General features: G+C 47.2%; 1 protein-coding gene across 6 annotated transcripts in view; it reads right to left on the reverse strand.

Moving 5' to 3' along the window:
• Window positions 1-6,160: 6,160 nt before the first annotated feature.
• The window catches only part of BCORL1 (BCL6 corepressor like 1), a 46,544-nt gene continuing 30,742 nt past the window's right edge, over window positions 6,161-21,962 (reverse strand). For 5 of the 6 annotated variants that reach the window (XM_072125879.1, XM_072125880.1, XM_072125877.1 and 2 more), the window contains exons 6-14: window positions 18,499-18,579; window positions 17,115-17,519; window positions 16,193-16,374; window positions 15,334-15,546; window positions 13,239-13,405; window positions 11,919-12,064; window positions 10,935-11,012; window positions 9,232-9,391; window positions 6,161-7,347 (exon numbers count right to left, since the gene is read on the reverse strand). In XM_072125879.1, coding sequence (XP_071981980.1) covers window positions 7,077-7,347; window positions 9,232-9,391; window positions 10,935-11,012; window positions 11,919-12,064; window positions 13,239-13,405; window positions 15,334-15,546; window positions 16,193-16,374; window positions 17,115-17,519; window positions 18,499-18,579 — 1,703 coding nt within the window. In that variant the 3' untranslated portion in view covers window positions 6,161-7,076. The remainder of the gene's footprint in view (window positions 7,348-9,231; window positions 9,392-10,934; window positions 11,013-11,918; window positions 12,065-13,238; window positions 13,406-15,333; window positions 15,547-16,192; window positions 16,375-17,114; window positions 17,520-18,498; window positions 18,580-21,962) is intronic. The other variant, XM_072125876.1, reaches the window with a different exon arrangement.

Consider the following 21,962-nt stretch of genomic DNA (forward strand, 5'->3'; position numbering starts at 1 on the left):
GGGCCTGTTGTAGCGTCCCGCCTGCCGGGCCTGAGGTAGCGTCCCGCCTGCCGGGCCTGAGGTAGCGTCCCGCCTGCCGGGCCTGAGGTAGCGTCCCGCCTGCCGGGCCTGAGGTAGCGTCCCGCCTGCCGGGCCTGAGGTAGCGTCCCGCCTGCCGGGCCTGAGGTAGCGTCCCGCCAGCCGGGCCTGTTGTAGCGTCCCGCCCGCCGGGCCTGAGGTAGCGTCCCGCCTGCTGGGCCTAATGTAGCGTTCCGCCTGCCGGGCCTAATGTAGCGTCCCGCTTGCCGAGCCTGAGGTAGCGTCCTGCCTGCCAGTTCTCATGTAGCGTGTATTGAATGCAGTCTGGTGGAAGCTCACAGCCCAGGTCCAGGTCCCTGGTGCTGGAGAAGTAGTAGGCTGCTGAGAAGCAACCATCGGCAGGCTCTGCGTCATGGGTGATGAATGAGCCGGCTCTTTCATGTGAATGATGGGAGTCGGTTCCCCTCAGTGAACCTATGGCTCATTTAACCCGCAGTATAAATACACTTCCAGTCTGGGAGGGGCTCCAGGCATTGCTGATCATTGGCTAACACTTTAACCCTTCCCTCTAAGCATATAGAGAATACAGATGCAATACCAGGAATGGGCAGTAGATGGCGTCAATTACCCTGGAAATGCCTACAGAGGTGATCAGGCTGGGTGTAGCATACGGGACCTTGCTATAGGGAGCGGCTTTATTTGGAATGTCCTGCTGAATGGGCCATTACATACTCCCTGGGTAATTAAACAATGAGTACATGGCTTTATACGTTACATAGTGTTACATAAAGCAGTAATGGTGGCTGTAGTCCCTTTTCCCTATTAGTCTGTTAGAGAGCTCAGTATAGATGGAGTCTATTTTCTGGGCACAGTCCTTGGAGGGAAAATGGGGCACCACCTGGAATCTCAGGATGGGGAAACAGTAGAGAAAAATCTCCTCTGCAATCAGGGGCAGTTCTGCTTTCAGGAGTCCCTTGACTTAAAAACTGTGTAGAAGTCCAGCAACGTCTTTGGCTTTTTGAAGTACAATGAGGGGTTAATGGGCTTTAACTCAACCAGGAAGAAAAAGACCTTATATATATATGGTCCTCCTGTAGGTATGTACCTCAGCGTCGGGCAGGATGGCAGATCAGCCATGGAGTCTTCGCAATCATCTGCAGGTGTGACAGCGACCAGGGCTGCAGAAACCACCAGGATGAAGGACTGTATGCAAATGAGCCTGAGGGGCTCCAGGCTCCATTAACACTTCAGGCTCATTTGCATACAGTCCTTCATCCTGGTGGTAGGTGTCCTTTAAGGGCCATAACTTCTTTTTTTGCATAATACTGTAAAATTGTTGCTGCATTTTTTGTGATACAGGGATTGTTCGAAATAAAAAAAAGTTAAGGGATCCTTTGGCTCTCCTCCTCTGTGCATCGCGATGCTGTGAGGATTGGAGAAGCAGGACCCGCTGACGTCGAGGCCTGGTTACCGATTGCATGTGTTTTCCTGGAAACGCATATGTGATCAGACCGAGGCCCGTCCCCTGTGCGATAGCGTCGCATTTTGAACGCAATGCAACGTGTGACCGTGGCCTGAGGGTGAAGACACACATGGCGTTTTTGGACCGTTTTTGGGCCGTTTTTACTAATTGCGTTTTCAGATCGTTAAAAAACGCATGCGTTAAAAAACGCATCCGTTTTTTAAAAACGCATGCGTTTTTGTCCGTTTTTCCGAAATTGCGCAATGAAAAACGGACAAACGCATGCGTTTTCAAAAAACGCATGCGTTTTTAACGCATGCGTTTTTAACGATCTGAAAACGCAATTCGTAAAAACGGCCCAAAAACGCCATGTGTGTCTTCACCCTAAGTGGTGGGATGATTGTTCCGCAGCCACACTCACTCGGAGAGCCTCTGCACGTCCATGACGGTCAACGTCCTTCTTCTGTTTGTTCGGTGCCTTCTCGTTGGTTAGCTCCATGTATTATGATTTATAGAGCGCCATTACTTCCATGCGGCTGTACAATCAGCAAGGGGGTCACATACATTACATTAAGACAAGAACGATTGGTAGAGAGTTCCAGAGTATGGGGGAAGCACGGGAGAAGTCCTGGATGCGGTTGTGAGAAGAGCAGATGGTAATAGAGTGAAGCTGAAGGTCCTGTGAGGAGCGGAGATGACGTGAGGGATGGTATCAGCTGATGAGATATATATGGAGGGGACAGGCTATGGACGGATCTCTCTTTGGCTTCAGCCAGTCGGCACCGGTGTTCTTGGACCTAGTCGATTCCGTGGAAGCAGTGATTGGGAATCAGGGGCTGCCATGTCTCTGGCACATCAAATAGTAAGGTCTACACGTCAGGGAGGATTCTAGACCAGTCAATTCATTTTGGAAGTGGCTTCAGATACCTGGACGGCCCCTGAGGGCGCGTCCACACGTTGCGTTTTGACCTGCGTTTTCATTGCGTTTGAAACGCATATACAACAGCTGAGGAGAGGTGATTTGCCTAATTATATCACTCTTAACATTTCCGTTTACAAAACGCATCGCAAACGTGATGTTAACACATGCGTTAACATTGTGTTAACAAACGTAAAACGGTAATGTAATTAGGCAAATTACCAGCTGTTGTAATGCGTTTCAAACGCAATGAAAACGCGACCAAAACGCAACGTGTGAACGCGCCCTTAGGCTATATTCACACTGCCGTTGTCCGCCACACCGTAGCACACGGCAGTGCCGAGGGAGAGGAGGGTGGGGAGGAGTGCTGCTCTCCCCCGCCCCTCTCCATAGGAATGTATGGAGCACGGCACCATATTCCAGAGAAAGATAGGACATGTCCGTTAGGCGCCGTGAGTCCATTGCGATGTATGGGGGCCGTATATACATCGGACATATATACGCCCCACATACGTTCGTGTGTGTATAGCCTTACTCTTTCCTTTATAAAATTTGAACCTGTTTGGTTTATGGATCACGCTGTGCGTCTTGTGTATAGGGCCCAGATCCAGAAGAGACGCGTGAGGGAGATCCGAGTGAAGGGTGGGGAGATGCTGCTTAGGGTGTTACTAGGGGCAGGTCATGTAGTAAATTGGGTTTTGAAATTCACCTAAAAATTTTCAATAAAATAAAGCCGCAAATACACCACCAAATATAAAAACATATCACAACTAAACTCAGACTGAGGACACACAAGTGTGCAGCCAGCAGAGGGCGCTGAAATAATATACAGCGGTGTCCTGGTAACTTCTATTCCGCCTCCAGCTGGAAAACCCCTTTAATTACCAGTATGAAAACCAGACGTCCAGACCAGGGAGATAAACTCAGCATATCTCCACCCATCAGGGACAACACCTTCTAGGACCACACAGCCTCCAGGACCTGACACCATACCATCCAAAACGACACACCCCTAGGACCATATCGGTTGGATCGCACATCGATCAGGGACAATCCAGGATCATACCATCTAGATCACACACACCCACCAGGACCATACCATCTAGACCGCACAACCAGCAGGAACACACCATGCAGGGCCACAGAGGCCCAAAATATAGGAAACTTTGTAATATATGCGATGTATGGAAGGAAATCTATGCTTTATCTGTCTCTGTAGGCAGAATAATGAAGTGAAACATTACATCTCTTCTTAGAGATCTATGGAGAGGACAGGGGGAACAAGGCAGAGGCAAAAGTGCCCCAACAGACATGGGGGAGAAAGGGGGGGGGAGGGGAACTTGGGTAATTACCTATCATGACCCCAGAGCCATAATAACTGCTAAAAAGCTAAAAATTTGCTAAAAATTGCTTTGCTTACATCCACATAAATCATCTTTTAGATTACCTGGCATCAGAGGGGGGCGTGCCCAGCTTGGCTGGCCCCTCCCATTTAATCATCCCCATGCCTTATGCCTCCTTACTGGTCACAGTTCATGTCATGTGACCATAGTGACATCATCTCAGGTACTTTAGACTCCTAATAATACTGTACCCCATACATGTATCTAGCCACATGAAGTCACAGCAGCCTCCATGGACTTCTACTCTTCCTCATCCTCCATTGAGCTACTGCTTGGATTTCATGTAATCACATACATGGTGTACAGTTTGGTATTGTTAGAAGGCTGAGAGACCTGCAATGACCTGTCACTGGTCACACCTCATGAATGTAACACAAGGCACCGTGTAAAAAGATTGACCCAATATTTCCCATCTGTACATAGAGCTCTATATGTCTGTAGTTGAATATTAGCAGACCGTCCCCTAGTACAAGGAGGCAGAGCAGGGATTTGAAGAGACACAGAGCTGTCAGCCAGAATAATGGGGCGTGGCTCACTGCCAACCTGAGAGCGAGAAGAGTCACAGATACCAGACATAAGTCACAAAAAGTAATTTGCATAGCAGAAAAACGGCTGTAATTAAGGTAGTGCCTCGCTGGCAGCTAATTTTAGGTGATATGGAGAGGACTTGTAACCCTTTATCAGCAGGCGTTGTTAGTCAGGGTGGTTAAAAACTGGTATTAACCCTCTGTATTCACTAAAACATTTGTTTTTTCTCAAAATGATTGGCAAGCGAGATCTAGGTCGGTGCTACAGGACACTACAACTCATGTCCCACCAGTCCTAGTCTACAGATTCTTTGCTTTTACTCGAAATCGACGTTAGGGAAACCTCCCCTGCATCTTGTATCATCCGACTATCACTTCATTTTAGCGCGGCTCATTCCTTCAGGTTTATAGAAGGTACTGAGCTCAGACTGACTACTGCCCAATAAACCTAACGTAGCCCCCCGGCGATCGTCCTTAGGGGTATCGGGGCTATAATGGCTACGGAACACCAAGCGGACATCATTACTGAGGTTCATCAGACTGAACCAATGGGAAGGTAGATTACAGTGGGTGCAGTACATTAATGGTCATTCATTGGTGGTCCTTGCACATGGTAAGACCACCCTCTGCCACCTCCTGGCTGTGACCTCTCTGGCAGCTGTGAAAGCAAATTCTGAATTGTGAATGCAATAGCGCCATTTCTATCACTTCAGCAATCACCTTCGCATGTAAATAGATATATATATATATATATATATATATATATATATATATATATATATATATATATATATATATATATATATATATATATATATGATGTACTCATATATTGTGAGGTCCAGCTACTGATGTGGACGCTCCGACCCTCTCTGCTACAAAAACAAGTGTATGTGTAATATGTGTAATGCTATACTTGGCCTGTAAGGGGCACAAGCCAAGAGATTCACTATAAATACAGCAATCTGAACGACAAGAGATGTGGGCTTTTTGTGTGTAATCCCAGCCGGTCACTCTCCCCGTTGTCCCCTTCAAAGGAGAATATAACTTTAATTTGTTGCCCACATACAATATCAAAATAATTGCAGTAACTGGGCTGATTTGGGGACTTTGTCTGCCTCCACAGGAGACGGATCATCACAGGAAGTCCTGAAAGTCACATGACTCAGAACGGCAGGACTTGAAACAGAACATAACAAGAAGCCCCAAAATCGGAAGGCAACATGACTCTCTTTGAACGTGGCTAACCCCTTTAAGACTTATGGGCTACCTGCACATATTGCAAAGTACATGCAGATTTTCCACACTGGATCCAAATCCCATTCACTATGATATAGTAGAGTACATCTGTCATGTAGACAACAGGACTGAGGAGTCGTAAGCCCAAAGTCCGACCCACGAGCCTGGTAGACGATGCTCCTCTTTTCTGGGGGTGCAAATCTGCAAGGCAATCCATGTGTGCAAATGGCCTTATAAAAGAAAAGGGGCGTGTCTTCACTCCAAGTGGGTGTGGTTTAAGTGGCTACAAAATTTATCTAGTGTAAACAAAGCAAATATATATAGAAAATGAATATATAATATATGTATATAAATAAATACATTATGCCAGGGGAGCAGCATTCACACCCGGGTCATTCCACACAGTTGTAGACGGCCCCTCTAAGGCGCTGTACACAACAGGTGGTCTGCTTGGGGCCCGTGAGAAGAAGGAATAGGACCTCCTCTAATCATCACAGGGAGGTGTTCTAGCTACGGACACATTTTGCAGCTCGACTTACTCAGAATCAGACATTTCCAAACCGTGTGAGGAACAGATTGTCCAAACCTTCAAATCAATATTTTTTAGTTGTATTTTTTGTGTTTTTTAGCACCCGTACAATAAAACTGTACCATTTACAATAAAAAGGAAAAAAAAAAAAATCTCAGTTCAAAAGAAGCAAAAAGTGGCGCGTGTTTCATGGAGCGACACGCGCCCCGCGCCCCCAAAACACACGAGCGGCTTCTGGTATTTCATTTATCGTCCTCTTTCCTGACAGTCACAAGATTTTGTTTCTCTTGTTTGTTTTTTTTTTTTCTTTTTTTTTGTTTCTTTCACTCCAAATTGCTTTTCTTTTCTTTTAAAATGTAGCATTTACTATAAAAGGTAAGAAGCATTGGATGAAGCGGGTAGAGGAGCCCTGAGGACAATCGCACAATCTCCTCCTTCCCCGCTCTCTAGCCGTCTATGACTGCAGCATCATTTGGGGTGTGGGCGTGGCCAGGACACCATAGCCACGCCCACCGGTCGTATCCGGGGCTCTCCGATCTGTCCTGGGTATATCCTCACAGCCTCCCCGTGTTACGTGTTATCAGTAGGCGCGCACAATGCTCGGAGCCAGTAGGTGACCACTTTCCTGCAGGCTCGTCACCCCTGCTCCCATGATCCTCTTTGTCACCAACACCAGGGTTTTAAAATCATATAATATATAAATGGATTGGTTCTGGAAAAAAAAAATATATATAAATCTGGTAATTTCTCCTTGGCTGCGGCTGCAAGTCTCTTCTGACAGCGGAAACCATGATTGTCTATCCCGAGGCGGGTGCGTCCATCCATAGAGGATAAACCAGTGCATTGTTCCACAAGTAAATTGATGAGTCTGATGGAGACAAACATGGCGGAAGCGTCAAGGATCCCTCCCATACTGTGCGTATAATCTCATCACAGATGGCTGCGTTCATTGCCTCGGACGCGGGGTCTTGCTCGTCCGTCAGCTGTTGACGCTCTGGAACTCCACAGAGGAGCCCAGGAGTCGGATGAGTTCTGGTTGGTATTTCACCAGCTCCACCATCTCTCCGCAGTCCTGGGGCCAGAGGTCGGCTGCTTCAGCGGCTGTGAGGATCTGGCTGCTGAACACCTGCCGGGTGAACTCCTTCTTTTGCATGTTGGCGATTTCAAAGTCGGGATACCGGGCCTGGAATATCCGGGAGGATAACTTCAGCTTCTTCAGCACATCAGACACCAGGAACCAGTTACTGGGTCTATTGATTAGAAAGGAAAAATTAACAAAGAAACGTAAAAAATATTTCCTCCAGCACAGACGATCAAGTGATTTGGTGGTTGCTCATAATAGATTAGGTGTCTATTATAGAATAGATAGGTCACTGATCTACATAGAGACATTAGTCTAGTTACATTAAAGGGAACCCATCACCAGGGACCTCATTGTCACTAAAGACCGGTTGTACAAAAATGCCTCTCTGCCTTTTATTAGCATTACAATATAATTGTGTGTTATTACTTACTTTGCACACTGACTGACAGAATCCTCTGTGTAGTCCCAGGGGTTGGGTTTTGGATGCATTTCAAAAAACAACATGTGACTTGTCTGTGCTGTTCACTCCTCAGATCTAGACTTTGTGCTCCTGTACAGATCCTGCCTCCTAAGACTGGTGAGGTCTAAGCCTCCTGAGCTGATATCAGTGGGAGAGGGAGGAGCTGTACAGGAGCACAAAGGTGGGGCCTGAGAGCTGAGGAGTGAGCAGCACAGACAAGTCACATGTTATTTTTGAAATGCGTCCAAACCAAAGCCCAATCCCTGGGACTACATAGAGGATTCTGCCAGGGTGCAAGATAAGTTATAACATACAATTATACTGTAATGCAAATGCTTAGAAAAAGCAGGCTTGATGGGCTTCTACAACCATTTTTAGTGAAAATGAGGCCCCTGGTGACAGATTCCCTTTAATAGTTGTATGACCATTTACCTCCACCTCCTGTTTAAATGGACTCTATATTATACATACGTATCCATTTCATGTACTGGGCTAAGCTATAACATTATGTTTTCTTTAGAGTCATACTGTGTTTCATCTAACTGATATGTTTGTTATGTAATGTATGTGGCTTTTACAGAATTTGTAATAAAACATTGGTCCATATATGGACTCCTCTTTTGTTTTGGGTTTTGAATATGTCTTTTTGGATAAGGATTGTGAACTTATTTTGCGGGACACAATTTAGAAGGTGCCCGGCCTATGCAGGACTGTAGCCTGTAATATGTTACTACATTAGATAATTTCATGTTCCCAAGTTGTGGCCTCTCAGTGACTCTCCCTGCCAGCTGCTAGACTCCCTGTATGGCGCCATTGTGTCCAGCACATGACCGGGGCTTCTCTGTGAAAGCAGAGATGTTGGATATTGAAAACAAGGAGGAGTTGAGAATTAAGTATATAACTCTTCTACACTGGCCGATGTCTGTATGTAATGCATCACCATGTCTTTGTACTCTGTAGCAGGTGGTTACTTGAAAGAAACAAAATAAAAGTGAAATTCTGCAAATCACCACAAGAGGTCACCGTGTCCACAAACATCCAGAGCACTTCAACCCCCATCATGCCCTGGGCGGGCTGCAAAGTAAGGATCTAGACCAGGGTGGATGACACCAGTAATGAGGGCATGGCAGAACGTCCAGGTAAATGCAGATTGCGAGACACCTGAATGGGAGCCGTGGCCGCAGTAAGAGCGCCACATCTGACCATGGTTTGTGCTGGTATTACATCTTGGCTGTCTAAAAATTTATAGAGGTTAGTTGCAATACCACAAACTACCCATGGTCAAGAAAGCAGCCATGTTTTCAACCTCCGGGCAACCCTTTAACCTGTGCACACTGGAGGATGCAGTGTGTAGCGGAGTTGCGATCAGTGGGGAGTTATACAATTTAATTAAAGAATGCAGCCAGTCACCTCTAACAAGGCCTAACAACAGTCAATATTGGGTTAAAACAAAAATTTCCAGTCATTTTTTCCTAAGAATGAAGTTCCCTCAAACTCCCTCAATCATAGGAAAATACGTCCTGGTTTTTGTCAGACCTTGAGCAAAGTTTTTTGACCATGGCTAATCGTAGCCGGGTGGCAAGCACTTACCCGCTGGTTAGTGAGACGTGCAAATTGTAGCAAGAAATCAGCGGAGAGTCTGAAAACTCAAACAAGAAGTCGTCTTCCTGCTCCTCCTTTTCCTTCTCCCCCTCCTCACACGTCTGCGAAGCGTCCAGGAGGATGTCATGGCCAACCTCATCTTTCGGATCTATGGAGACAGAACCAATTACAGTGTGTCAGGGCATGCTGGAACTTGTAGTTTCACATCTCATGAGCTGGAAGAAAACCAAGGGTTGGTGCAGCTTATGACAAAGATCCAACAAAACAGAGAAGTGTCAGTGTTTTATCAGTGATAGGAAAAGGACAAAACAGCAAATGGGAAATCTAGAACATACCGAGGAGAAGAGCACAGCGCTACCGACCATGAGGGATCCCCCTCTGCACAGAACATACTGAAGGGGGGAGCACAGAGCTACTGACCATGAGGGATCCCCCTCTGCACAGAACATACTGTGAGAGGAGAGCACGGAGCTACCGACTATGAGGGATCCCCCTCCGGACAGAACATACTGAAGGGGGGAGCACAGAGCTACTGACCATGTAGGATCCCCCTCTGTACAGTACTTACTGCAGAGAAAAGCACGGATCTACCAACCATAAGGGATCCCCCTCTGCACAGAACTTACTGCAAAGATCCCTGAGAGTCCAACATCTCAAATGATTACATAAAATGTATAACGGCCCTCCATGGAGGAGCCGGCTGTACACTGTGTTGGAATTGTCTGGCCTAAGGGAAGGTCATCAACAATGAGCCTTAACCCCTTCACGTAACAGGATGTACTATAACATCCTGGTGCTGCGGGAGTAGGTGGAGGGGTGTCGAGAGGGCTCACGGGCTGAGCTTTCTCCATACACAGTTGGTGACAGCTGTATAATACAGCTGACACCCGCCTGTTACTGCCAGTATTAGACCCCTGGAGGGTCTGAAATAATGGTATCACCACGTCCCAAAATTCCCGTTCTATCAAAGTATTAAAATGATTATTCCCATCCATGAACACCGCAGCGAAGAGTGCCCAAATCGGCATTTTTCCATCCATGAACGATTGAACGGTCATATAGGTCACAAGTTTATAGAAATTTATATGCATAGGTCTGTAGGTACATAGGTCGGTACCCCAAAGTGTGAAAAAGTTATTGGCCTCCGAATTTGGCAAAATGGAAAATATTTTTTATGTACAAAAGATTTACATTTTTTTAAAAATCTATTAAAACTTAATAAAACCTTTATTGATCGTAGCGACCCAAAGAATAAAGAGAAAGCGTCATTTGGAGCAAAAAAATGAAGCCCATAAAAAAAAGAAAAGAACCCGCAAGAAAACGCCACAAATGTGTTTTTTTTGTCAATTTCACTGCACTTGGAATATATCCCAGCTTTCCAGTACATTGCATGGATTATTAAATGGCACCACTAAAAAGGTACAATATGTCCCGCAGATAACAAGCCCTCACATATATCTGTAAACGGAAAAATAAAAGTTATTGCTTCAGGAATGAGGGGAGTAGAAAACAAACGCAAAAAAAAAAAAAAAGGGCAGAGTCCTGAAGGGGTTAAACAACCTCTTGAACATCTTCCTACCATAATACTCCACCTCAATAGGTTCCATTTAAGAAGTTGCGCTGAGAAAAAACTGATTGCTGTGAGCAGAATGAGGCGACCTCTGACCTGGTGCTGTTATTAGTGCACTCACCTAACACAGAGCTGCTATAGAAGTCCCAGGAAGCGCGTGGGTCTCCATCGCTGCGTCCACGTAGATCGGAGAGATAATCTACAGGAGAGAACATTGAGAATACAATTATTAAAAACAGGCAGCATATTTCTGGCCACAGGGGCTGCACCACCCATAATCACCGGACAGACCCCATCAGAGGAACACTGAAGGCTCAAATTATACAACTTTCTAACTGTACTGGTCATTTCTTCATCATTGTCAAGATCACTGCTAGCTGTGAATTGAAATATTTTCCTGTAGATCCGGGGTTAACACTCCACCCTGAGCTAATAATTCTTACAGCACATTTTGTATCCAGTCTAGAAACTCATTGTAGCTTAATAAATCACAAACCTGATAGTTTGTTACAATGTATCGCTTCAGGTAAAATATATCAGCCTGGAATCCAGAGGGTTTAGCTCCCAGATATTTGATAGATTATGAAACTATATTTATCGTTCAGAAAAGTCTCTAGCAATCTGGAGGTAAGAAAGCGGCAATTAACCCCTCCATGACTGCCATACGGCTATAAACATCCTAATCGCACACACCCCGTGCATAGAAGCCGTGACAGTGGCCCGTTTAAAATGACTATATCTTCTGAACCGTGACACCCAGAAACTCAGTTCTGGTATCATTTTAGGGGAGAATCTAGGTTTTTGTTTTTTGGTTCCAGGCGGGATACGATATAAGTGTCTGATCAATGGGGGAATGAATGCTGATTATCCATTCACTTCTCTGGCCCTATAGAAGTGAACGGGGCGACGGTCGCACGTGTGGACTACAAGTTACAAGAGATGCCTAATCAGTAGGGGTCCCATAAATCAGACCCTCAGTGATCTGGACTTATGTCTTATGCCTGGATAGAGGATAAGCACCTTATAGGAGAAATCCCCTATAAATAATAAAGGACAACACCTGTAAGGCCCCAAATACCCAGTGAATACATAGCTGCCTCCTTACCGCTTAGGAAGGTCCTCATGGTGTCGCTGCTGGCCAGCTTCATGGGTGTCTGTCCGGAGTAGGTGGCCAGTGTTGGGTCTGCACCGTAGGACAGTAAGAGCCACACAGTCTCTAAGTTGTCATTGACCACTGCATCGTGGATCGGCCTGTTGAGAAGTATCACATGTGTAAGGACCCAATCATTTTTTTGCAAATGAAAAAACATAAAACAAGATCACAGTAAACAATATCTGACTTCTGAGACCAAAAGTGCAAAGTTGTCCAGCGTCTGGGCAAAGCCGGATGATCTGTGTCAGAAAATGGGATTTCACTCTCCTGCAGGACAATGGTAACGTGACACTGACAAATAGAGGTGACGTCAGGAGACGGGATAGAAGTATCCCGCATCAATCCTCATTAATTATGTACATCCAATTAGGCTAGACCTTTCTGTGCGCTGAGATATGGGAAGCAGCAAACCCCCTCACGTCCTCCAGGGGGCAATAAATTACCAGGTCCTACTCCCATGTCACATCCTGTATGCATAATCTCCATGGAAACAACAAGGGATGATGGGCAGGCGGCCATATTGGAACATTTCCTAGGAGGCCCCGGTCACCCTGGGAATAATAGACAACTTAGACTCCAGCGAGTCCAAGGCTTTACTAATGTTTCCTGTATTTTATATATACAGGACAGGGGCCTAAGGAAGCGGTGATAACTGTATGTAATACTGCCACATGTTTAGGAAAAGGCTATGAACTCATTCCCTTTAACATACCCTTGTTAGGGCACTTCCAGATAATATAACATTTATACGCTGGATAATCTGTGTCCATTTAAAAATTATTTTTTGTTGGTCATTTCTCCTCAGATCAAATAGGTGGAGGTCCATCAGCCATGTGAAGAGACAGGTACAAGCACAGCACCATACCTAGGGCAGAGGCTGTGTCTGGTATTGCATCTCAGCCCCTTTCACAGACTGCAACACTGGCCTAGAAAATGGAATAATCAATATCTGAGCCCCACCGATCAGCCGTCCTGAGGGTCTCTGAACTCGAGCGCATCCCATCAGCCTTCCCAAGCGCCTCCCAACCCCAAGCGAGTCTTACCACCTGCCCCGAGCGTGTCCTAACAGCTATCCTGAGAGCCTCCCATAAGCGGCCCCAAGCGCTGTGCTCATGACAGCTGATTGGTGGTCAGATATTGATCCCTTATCCTTAGGGATAAAGCCTGGAATATCCCCTTAAGTCAAAGGAGGCCCTAGAGCACGTGTGTAAGTCACCAAGCTCACTGCAACAACCCAGAATTACTGCAGGTAAGTTGCTGATGACGACATACCTCGTCCCATCCTGTGCGCTGCAGTTCACATTTGCTCCATTCTCCAGAAGGATCTGTAAGATGGATGTCCAGCCGCGGGAACAAGCTTCGTGTAGGGCTGTATACCCGGCGTTGTCCCTGTGGTTGATATCACCTTGATCTCGCTGTAGACAATACAAAACCACGTCCTGGGGAAAGAGACGATTAATGAATCGGGGGTCCACATATGTCACTGAGACTGACAGCTACAACAGTTTTTCAAACACATTTTTACAACACATTTTCATAGCTTCGCAAATAAAAGAAATGTGTCAGACTGTCCTCCCCCCTTTCCAGACCTTCAAACGTAACCTGTAACCCAACATGTTCAGGATCTACAACACACAATAACTGCTCTGCTCCCTTACCTAGTGTCTCCATCCACCCCCATATAGATTGTGACCTTTACCTTGTGTCTCCATCTACCCTCCATACAGTGAGCCCTCACAGGCGAGGTCCTCCTCCCACTTGTCTCCTGATCTGTGTATTTTTTTTATTTGTTCTTGTCTTATAGGGGGTTTCCCATGAAAGAAAACTCTCAAATTTCAATCCCCTAGCGATGTTTACACAATAAAGGTCATTTTAACCCCTTACTTTACAGTTTTACTCAGTGGTATTGCTGTTTCAGCCCCTTTCACTCAGTGATGGTCAGTGTAAGATTCCAGAGGGTGAGTGGGGACTCTCTAAGCAGACACTTCATGATTCCTCTAGTGCTGTAAGATGCTGTGTACTGACAATGTGCTTAGATAAGTGACACAAAGTAAGAGAGATGAGACAGATCAGAGATGAGGAGATCCATGAGATGTGTATTACACACAATGACATTATTAGCTCTGCCACATCTCTGCTCTGCCACAACACACTAGCCCTCTGCCTGTAGCTTTTAGCTCTCCTATCGCTGCTTTTGTTGTTTGCCAGCAGGAAGTCAGTGCATGTCAGTGTGAGCTCCTCCTAGAATGCAGGGTGGTGGGGGCTGCTGCAGGGAGCAGAGAACAGCTCAGCTCCACAGCATCAAGCAAGGTGGCTGCCGACCCTAAAGCCAGAAGATCCAGGGTCGGAAACCGGGGGCAACTCAAATTGTGTACACCAGGACAGGTTGGAATTATATCTGTGAAATGCTGAATGTTTGTTAATAACAGCGAATTAGAGAATGTGTTATTTTGTTATCCAGAGTATATTTAAGAAACCTATCTTTGTGGGAATACCCCTTTTATGTAAAGTATGTGAACCCCTTACTGATTGTATAGCAACATGGAATTAATGCTACTCTATAAATAATAATAAAATAACAATACAATTTAAAAAATTACTTTTTTTACAAAATGCCTACAAAATGTTTTACTAGGTAAAGCAAGATAAAAGAAGATCTGTGTAGGACTCCCCCCCCCCCCCCCCCCCGTTCTCATGAGCGGTCAGACCTGCACTGATGAGCATAATAACCTCTGTCCTTTAGATACTGAAATTTTATCCACAGTGTAGGGGGTAACTATCTGTTTAGTAGTGGTCTGACCACTGGAACCCAGAGGCAGGTTGAGCATGCCACCTCCTGACCTGATATTTTCATGGCAGATGAGATTTATCAACACCAAATAACTAAACTAAAAGTTTGAGGGGTTTGTAAGGAGTGTCCCATCTTCAGGATAATCCATCAAAGTCTGTGGGTGGGGGAGGTGACGTCTACACCGGGTATAAAAACACGACACACAGACCGCATGGAGCTCCGTGTGCTGTGTTTATACTGGACCAGAGAGCTGATCAGACCCGACATCAGGCAATCAATGTAACTTCCTGGACTACCTGTAAAGGTGCGTCCTGCTACTTTCAATGCTGTACCATGGCCAATCGGTCAATTGAAAATTTATATGGTCCAATGGTCCGAAGCCTTGAACTACAGATGAGCAAATCATACAGTGGAGATGGGAAGGAGAGAAACCCATTGAGAGAGAAAGTAAGAGACAGTCGGCTTAAAAGCAATTTCCCCCTGTTCTTTGATGAAGAGTGTAATTGCACTATTAGGCACTGTTCACATCTACATCCATTACAGAATGAATAAATAACCCCTAATCATTCCTCTCACCTTGTATCCTAGCCGGGCTGCTCTTTGTAGTAGGGTCTCCCCAGCGTTTTTATTCACTATCAGTCTCCTGGCTTCCGGAGGCATGTTCTGGGCGTCACATGATCCAAAGCTACTGGTACGACGAGACCGACAGGGGGTCCCTGGTTCCTGGCTCTTCCTGGGAGATTTGGTGGGAGTACTCTTGGGAGACAGGCTGCGCCGCCGGCCCCTTCCCTACGGGAGAAGAGTAAATTACTGTAAGTTGGAGAAGGTCAAGCATTCTGTAATATTGTGTGCGTGAGTCACCCAAAAAAGTGATTAAAGTCTGTACATGCGCTTGTGTGACCCCAGGACTCCCATACGGGTATTCATCACTACCCTGCCGATGATAGTGGTCTGACCCCTGTTATAAATGATGTGCATGCATGACCAATGGGGCTACACAAGAGCCAGATCCCCAGCGACCTGTAACCTATTCCCTATACACAGGACAGGGGATATGTTATTTTCATGAGACAACCCTATTAAAAACCACTGTCTTGAACAGGTATTGACATGTAGGAGACCCATTTACCCACTATTTAGCACCCCTCAGAACCGCATCATAACAGTGGAAGAAGCTGGAAGCAGACGACTCCATGCAATGTGTGCAGCTCACATTCACTTTAATTGGTGCCTGAGCTGCAGTACCTTGGCACAGCCACTATACGGTGGATAGAGCTGCCTGCTTCCAGGTCCCTCCATGCTAGAGATTGCTGGTGAGGTTCATTGTCCTAAACTTTGGACACAGACAACATCAATGGGGTGGAAGGCCCCTGTTACAGCTTAGTCCAGTTTTGTAGATTGTGTTGGGCACATGGGACGCCCTCTAATCCCCTACCTTGACCTCGCCCTCTGCGTTGCCTCCTAGATGTTTGGTCTTGCACTTGCGCTTTCCAGTAGGTTTCTCTAGGATGTGTACGGAGGCCGAGTGGTCGAGGCTGTCTCGGAAGTCGCTGTGCCTCTGGTTACTCCTCAGGATATCGCTGCCTCTGTCCGGTGATATTTTCCTCTTTCGGAAATCTAGAGAAAGGGAGCGAAATATTAAACCGAGCTGGACAGTTATTAATAATAAGAACAAATAAAATAATGGGTTCTGCTCTTTTCTCAGAAAGTTACCTTCGCTTGCTTTTCACGCCTTTTTTCTATTGCCTCCAGCTACAATATGTAATTAGGGCAACACATTGATCTCTGGCATCTCTCCATACTAAAGGACTGAAACAGCGGCCCCATGTCTGTTCCCAGCAGAGCCCCCTCCTATACTCCCAGGGACCCCTCAGTGACCACCAATACACAAGCAGTCGTCTTCTACAGAAATAGCTTCTCCGCCGTCCTGGATCGGCTGTTTAACCCTTTGACACAATAACTACCGTTTACCGTTCGATACCTACAATTAAATCCAAACTTCCCAATAAAACAAAAAACCTATTCTGGATCCCCATGACTGTAATAACCTGAAGGTAATTTGGTGTGAAGCGTCGTTAAAATAAAATAATAAAAATCACACTGTAACAAGAAACCAGCAACCAGGGCTGAGAAACGCACTTGCCATAACCTGCATACAGCAAAATCAACAGAAAATGGAAGAGTTCTGGCTGCTACAATCTTGCTGTGCGAGTTAGGCCATAGAAACACGACTGCCGGATACGACGGAGCATAGTCCCAGACTCCGAGCATCATGGTGATACATGATGCAAGGAGTCCCTGCTCCCCTGCAGATCAGGATGCCGTGTGACTTTAGGGCTCGCTGCACAATGACCCACCTGTCTTGGCCCTTCTCCTACAGCAGTACTGGGAAACCTCCTCTTCCTCCTTTTCTGTTAGATATTCCCCATTTTGGTATTTCCGGTTCTTTTGTCTCCGCCTCTTTTTCCGCCGTAAAGTGCCGTCCTCTTCACAGATGTCGTCCTGCTCCAATATGTTGGCTTTGCCAGTGTCTAGTCCTCTGCTGGAGAGTTCCCACGAGTCCTGTATAACTGGAGTGATTAGTTCAGGTTCTGGTTCCTCCTTGATAATAGTGAATTTGCGCGGCCGGCCCGGTTTGCAGTTCTTTCTCAGCTTGCGTCTCTTATAAGGGATACAAGCCTGTTCTTTTTCCTCCTTCGGTTGCTCCTCAGTTAGGAAAGTGTCTACAAGTGCGGGTCCGATGTCTGAAAACCCATAAATTCCTGCAAGTGAACAGAAGAAAAACAGGTGATTAAAGGCTCAGCTGTACAAGAAGTGCTGAGAGTCACTAGTTATACAACTTAAAGGGGATCCACATGTCAAGTCTGCGGCATCTCACACCCTACAGGTCAGTTCTTTTTAGCAGCCGATACAGAGAATGCATAAGGAAGACAGCGCCACTCTCCGGACAGTGTTCACACCAGGTTACTGCATTAACTTGAATGAGAGCAAGGCTGCAGAGACTCTGTTCAGACACTACATAAAGAACGGCACTGTCTAGAAGCAGCAATGTGCAATGTGTGGGTGGGCTGGACCCCCATTAGTCTGACCTGAGGACCAGAAGACGGGTTATCAATGTTTTTAGACCAGAATTCCCCTTATACATTTCACAAGTTCAAAAAGAGCCAAAAATAAAAACCAACCAAAAAACACAGAGTGGAGGGACCCCCAGGCCGCTGTAAGGGTGTGACGTGTGGTTGTTTATTTGAAAACTTTTGGTGTTGTTTTTATTTTTTACGGGTTTTTCCACTATGATCACATATTCCCTACCCAGAGGATGGGAGTGAGACCCCCAGGGGCTACAAGACGTCTGGGACGCCTCCATTATGGAAAGATATCCCACCATTCCTGTTACCCTTTAATATCTTTGAGGAGATAAGTTAAACTTACACTTTATGCTGAGCACAGGGCTGGGGGTCCCAGGGGTCCCCCCCTGATAATAGCCGGACCCCCAGTCATCCCCATTCTGTGGAGATGGGATAGCTGCAGACCTGACTACTATCACACACAGATGGTGAAGAAGGACCGGGCAGACACTCGTGTTCCCTCATCCTGTACGAGGTCACCTGGCCGGGACATAGAGGACACCCTAGGATCAGACATGTCCGCAAACAGATGAGCGGAGCCTCAAAACTCAATCCCTGCCAAATCATAGACTAGCCTTGCCCATCCCCCGCTGCTGCGTTTCAAATCCCTTTTTACCTGTCTGACTGCGGGTTCGGCTCTTTAAGACGACTGGGATGAAGTCTTTGAAGCTGTTTTTGGATTTTCTCTCTGGTGCGGCTGTCGGGAAGGGAGAGCACAATGAGAGAGTGAAGCAAGAAAGGCACAAAGCTCCATGATAAAGGCAGCAGAGAGGGAGAGGCAAGCGCCGGCTGGTCTGAGCACTTCAAGGGCTATTCCAGGATCGAAGTATTGAAAACCTCTACTCGCACCTCCACCGTCATGGCCCTAGACCTTTTTGTAGAAAAGTCCCATCTATCCCTCCGAGGGATATCCCATGTGGCGGGTGGCCCACCGAGGGATATCCCATGTGGCGGGTGGCCCACCGAGGGATATCCCATGTGGCGGGTGGCCCACCGAGGGATATCCCATGTGGCGGGTGGCCCACCGAGGGATATCCCATGTGGCGGGTGGCCCACCGAGGGATATCCCATGTGGCGGGTGGCCCACCGAGGGATATCCCATGTGGCGGGTGGCCCACCGAGGGATATCCCATGTGGCGGGTGGCCCACCGAGGGATATCCCGTGTGGCTGGTGGCCCACCGAGGGATATCCCATGTGGCTGGTGGCCCACCGAGGGATATCCCATGTGGCTGGTGGCCCACCGAGGGATATCCCGTGTGGCTGGTGGCCCACCGAGGGATATCCCGTGTGGCTGGTGGCCCACCGAGGGATATCCCGTGTGGCTGGTGCCCACCGAGGGATATCCCGTGTGGCTGGTGCCCACCGAGGGATATCCCGTGTGGCGGGTGGCCCACCGAGGGATATCCCGTGTGGCTGGTGGCCCACCGAGGGATATCCCATGTGGCTGGTGGCCCACCGAGGGATATCCCATGTGGCTGGTGGCCCACCGAGGGATATCCCATGTGGCTGGTGGCCCACCGAGGGATATCCCATGTGGCTGGTGCCCACCGAGGGATATCCCATGTGGCGGGTGGCCCACCGAGGGATATCCCGTGTGGCTGGTGGCCCACCGAGGGATATCCCGTGTGGCTGGTGGCCCACCGAGGGATATCCCGTGTGGCTGGTGGCCCACCGAGGGATATCCCATGTAGCTGGTCGCCCACCGAGGGATATCCCATGTAGCTGGTCGCCCACTGAGGGATATCCCATGTAGCTGGTCGCCCACCGAGGGATATCCCGTGTGGCTGGTCGCCCCCTCAAATAGAAATCCCATGGCTAGTCGCCAACCCCCCCCCCCCCAAACCCCTCCAAGGGAAATCCCATGGCTAGTCGCCCACCGAGGGCCAGGAGTGTAGTACCCAGGCCGGTCACAGCATTTCTTGTCTGGCTGCACAGACATGTAGGGATCATCTGGGCCTTGACACATAAGGCGTCCACAGCGGCTCGTACACGTCATGAACGCGCAGGGAGATGGGTCACACAGGGCGATGGCGCTTACCACCCTGAATACCCAGTTGATGCCAGAGAGACGAGAAGTGTCCAACACCACACAAACACAACACAATCACAGCCTGCCTTAAAGGGGATGTACATTAAGCGATCATTTTAAAAGGGAACAGTTCAGTGGGAAGATGTGTTATCAAACATTTGCTGTAGTAGAGAGCAGGGGCTGTAAAAGAGTTTACTGAAGAGATGACACAGCACAGCAGTGTGAGGACACCCCTCCAAGTGCACTTGGGGAAGCTACAATCCTGGAATATAAATCCACATCTCACAGTCCTGCTGCTACTACTAACATACACAGAGGATTATACACATCTCTCCAGTTACAATACATCAATACAACAATAGCTGTAGAGAGCACAGCAGTGTGAAGTATGATTGCACATCTCTCCGGGGAAATTCTTGACACTGGCTGCACAGAGCACAGAGCACAGCAGTGTGAAGTATGCTTGCACATCCCTCTCCCTTTAGAGCATTGCTTCATGGGAGATGAATATCTCGTACCATGCAATGCACATCCCTGCATTCTCTGCTGACTGCAACTCCCCAAATCCATCATAAGGGACGTGTGACAACCTCATGCGGTAACAAAGGAGAAGGGAAGAGACTGCAGTCTGTAATAGGAAGTGTGAATGAGGACACAGGAAGCGCCGTAACGGCCAGACGCCGACTGCCGCTGGTTATGAAACGTCCTTCAGTGACCAAAAACTGAATATCTCGTCCTATGAACCAGACACAGACATTTACATCAGTGATGTCATAGCTGAGATCACTCGTGATGGAGGACCTTCCCCACGGGGTCCACGCCACAGGAAGGAAGGGCTTTTTATCTTTTTGTTATTCAAAACAGGGTTTTTCTAAAAGCACCTTTAAAAATAATTTATGAATCGCACTTGTTATTTAAACACACAAAGAGCATCTCACCCCTTTACTCAAAACTTAAGCAGATGATCTTCCCCTGAGGCACCACTAGATGGCCTCAGTGTGCAGCTTGTGCGGAGCGGTTTACAGAGATCCCCAATACACAGGTAATGACCCCTCCAATGTCACATGGAACTGCACCACCGGTACCAGCAATAAGATCATCTCATGGTTATTGTATTACCAAGACAGCAGTAGATTTTTTTATTCATCCTATATTTGCAATAGTTTTAAAATATAAAAAAATTGGAATAACCTGAAATTTCACAGTACGGCACAATAGTTCTGTACTGCTGTGTATCACGCCACGTGGATCGCAGTGTATTGTGCCACCTGACCTGAGGGTCTGGAGAGCCTTCAATTGGCCAACATGGTAAACCCTTTGGTGGCCAAATTTGCATCCCCAGGAAGACTGACAACCACTCAGATGCCGTGGATGTCTAGACCTTGGCATCTGAGAGGTTAAACAAGCAGGATTAATAGGACTTTGGCTAAAAACTTCAGACACAAAAAGGATAATACCGTAACACTTACAAATCCAATAAAACTTCTATTGATGTCCATGTGGCTTCCATTAGAGTCTGAACATTTGGTTCAGAATTATAAAATACATGTTAGGCTACATTCACACGATGCATGCCCAGCCGTGCCGTAGTATGGCGGGCATACATCGGCGCCAGGGGTTAGGAGCAGGGGATGAGCGCTGCTCACCCCCTCTCCATAGGAATACACAGCGCACGGAGTAGTTTTCCGTCAAAGGATAGGACATGTCCTATCTTGCTACGGAGCGGTACGGTGCCGCACACGTTACGGTGCAGCACACGTGCGGCCGTACAGCGCTGTGAGGCCATAAAAGTGTATGGGGGACGTATATAGGCTATACACGTCCCCCATACGTTTGTGTGAATGTAGCCCAAGTCAAAGTCAGGCGGAGGTTACCCCTCTTTTTTCACATGTGAAGATGATGCTTACAGACTATTGTTTGCATTCAGAGGGCAGGATTGTGCCTTTCCATTCACTGACAGCAAGCTGTGGACAGAATGAGGACATTCTCTGCCTGGATGCAGCGGTCTGTGGTTCTGGATGTCAGCGCAGCACATATAGTCCACAGAACT

Source organism: Engystomops pustulosus, chromosome 9 (genome assembly GCF_040894005.1).
Source record: "Engystomops pustulosus chromosome 9, aEngPut4.maternal, whole genome shotgun sequence".
NCBI lineage: Eukaryota > Metazoa > Chordata > Amphibia > Anura > Leptodactylidae > Engystomops > Engystomops pustulosus.